The 1,136-nt window shown below is 59.9% G+C and overlaps 1 protein-coding gene across 1 annotated transcript; it reads left to right on the top strand.

The window, feature by feature from the left end:
- Nucleotides 1-4: 4 nt before the first annotated feature.
- Nucleotides 5-1,021, top strand: LOC130588653 (NAD(P)(+)--arginine ADP-ribosyltransferase 2-like; the record flags this gene model as incomplete). Its single annotated transcript, XM_057389554.1, has 2 exons — nt 5-389; nt 852-1,021. Coding segments are annotated over 2 exons (471 nt in total), but the record flags the coding sequence as incomplete, so codon positions are not given.
- Between the last annotated feature and the right edge of the window lie 115 nt (nt 1,022-1,136).

Genomic DNA, 1,136 nt, shown 5'->3' with positions numbered 1-1,136 from the left:
GGACAACTTCCATTTCAAGTCCCTGCATTTCCTGCTGACCACTGCCCTGGACTCACTGAGGGGCGTTCAGTGTGAAAGTGTGTACGTGGTGGAGGGCAACATCCAGTTCGAGACGAAGCGTGGCGAGAGAGTCCGGTTTGGTCAATTCATGTCCACAGTGCCCAAGGCAATGGTCTCTGAGGGAAATGAGAAGGACACATCCCTCATGGTGACCACCTGCTACGGCATGAATAAACAGCTTTTTGCCTCCAGTCCCAAAGAGCAGGRGKTGCTGATCCCKCCCTATGAGATCTTTGAGGTCACCGAGTTCGCCCCACCAGGGGAAAGGGCACAGACATGGCTTCGCTCTGTTGGGACCCTCAGCAACTACAACTGCGAGTGGCTGCGAGGTGACGTCACGGGAACACCTGGGGGGGCGGGGACACTCAGGGAGGGTGGGGCACAGGGACAGCCATTGTGGGGACACCCATGGCCAGGAGGGGACAAAGACACCCACTGTGGACACAGGGACAGGGACATCCCGTGCTGGGGACAAGGACAGGAACATTGCTGGGGACCGAGAATGGGGAGACAAACTGCCAGGTGAAGGAACAGAGACACCCAGTGCTGGGGACACCCATGGCCAGAAAGGGATGGGGATGCCCACTGCAGACACAGGGACAGGGATGCCCTGTGCTGGGGACACCACTGGGATTGGTGGAACAAGGACACCCATGGCTGGGCACAAGGGACAGGGACCCTGTCATGGCCCCGTTCAGCCCTGACGCTCTCATGGCTCCCCTGTCACCCCTGTGGGCCCCCAATGCCCTCAAACCCTCATGGCCCCCTCCCCTCCCTCTTTTTCCCCTCAGGTGGAAGCAGCCCCAGGGACACGCCCATGCTCGGAGGGCTCCTCTTGGCCACAGCAGCCCTGGCAGTGGCCACTGGGATCTTCTGAAGCCACAAGGCCACCGTGGTCACTGTGGTCACCGTGACGCCTACAGACACTGCAGCCACGATGGTCACCAAGGCCACCAGGAGCACCAGAGCAATGAGGCCAACTGAAGCTACCAATGCGACTGCCACTATTGTCACTTTGGCCACTACAGCCACTATGAGGCCACTGGGGCCACCACCATGGTCATCCAGATCCTCTG

The sequence above is a fragment of the Malurus melanocephalus genome, unplaced genomic scaffold, assembly GCF_030028575.1.
Source record: "Malurus melanocephalus ecotype Western Australia unplaced genomic scaffold, MMel_1.1 scaffold_8792, whole genome shotgun sequence".
Classification (NCBI taxonomy): Eukaryota; Metazoa; Chordata; class Aves; order Passeriformes; family Maluridae; genus Malurus; species Malurus melanocephalus.
Note: the sequence above shows the minus strand (reverse complement) of the source record. Positions and strands in the feature narration are given on the sequence as shown.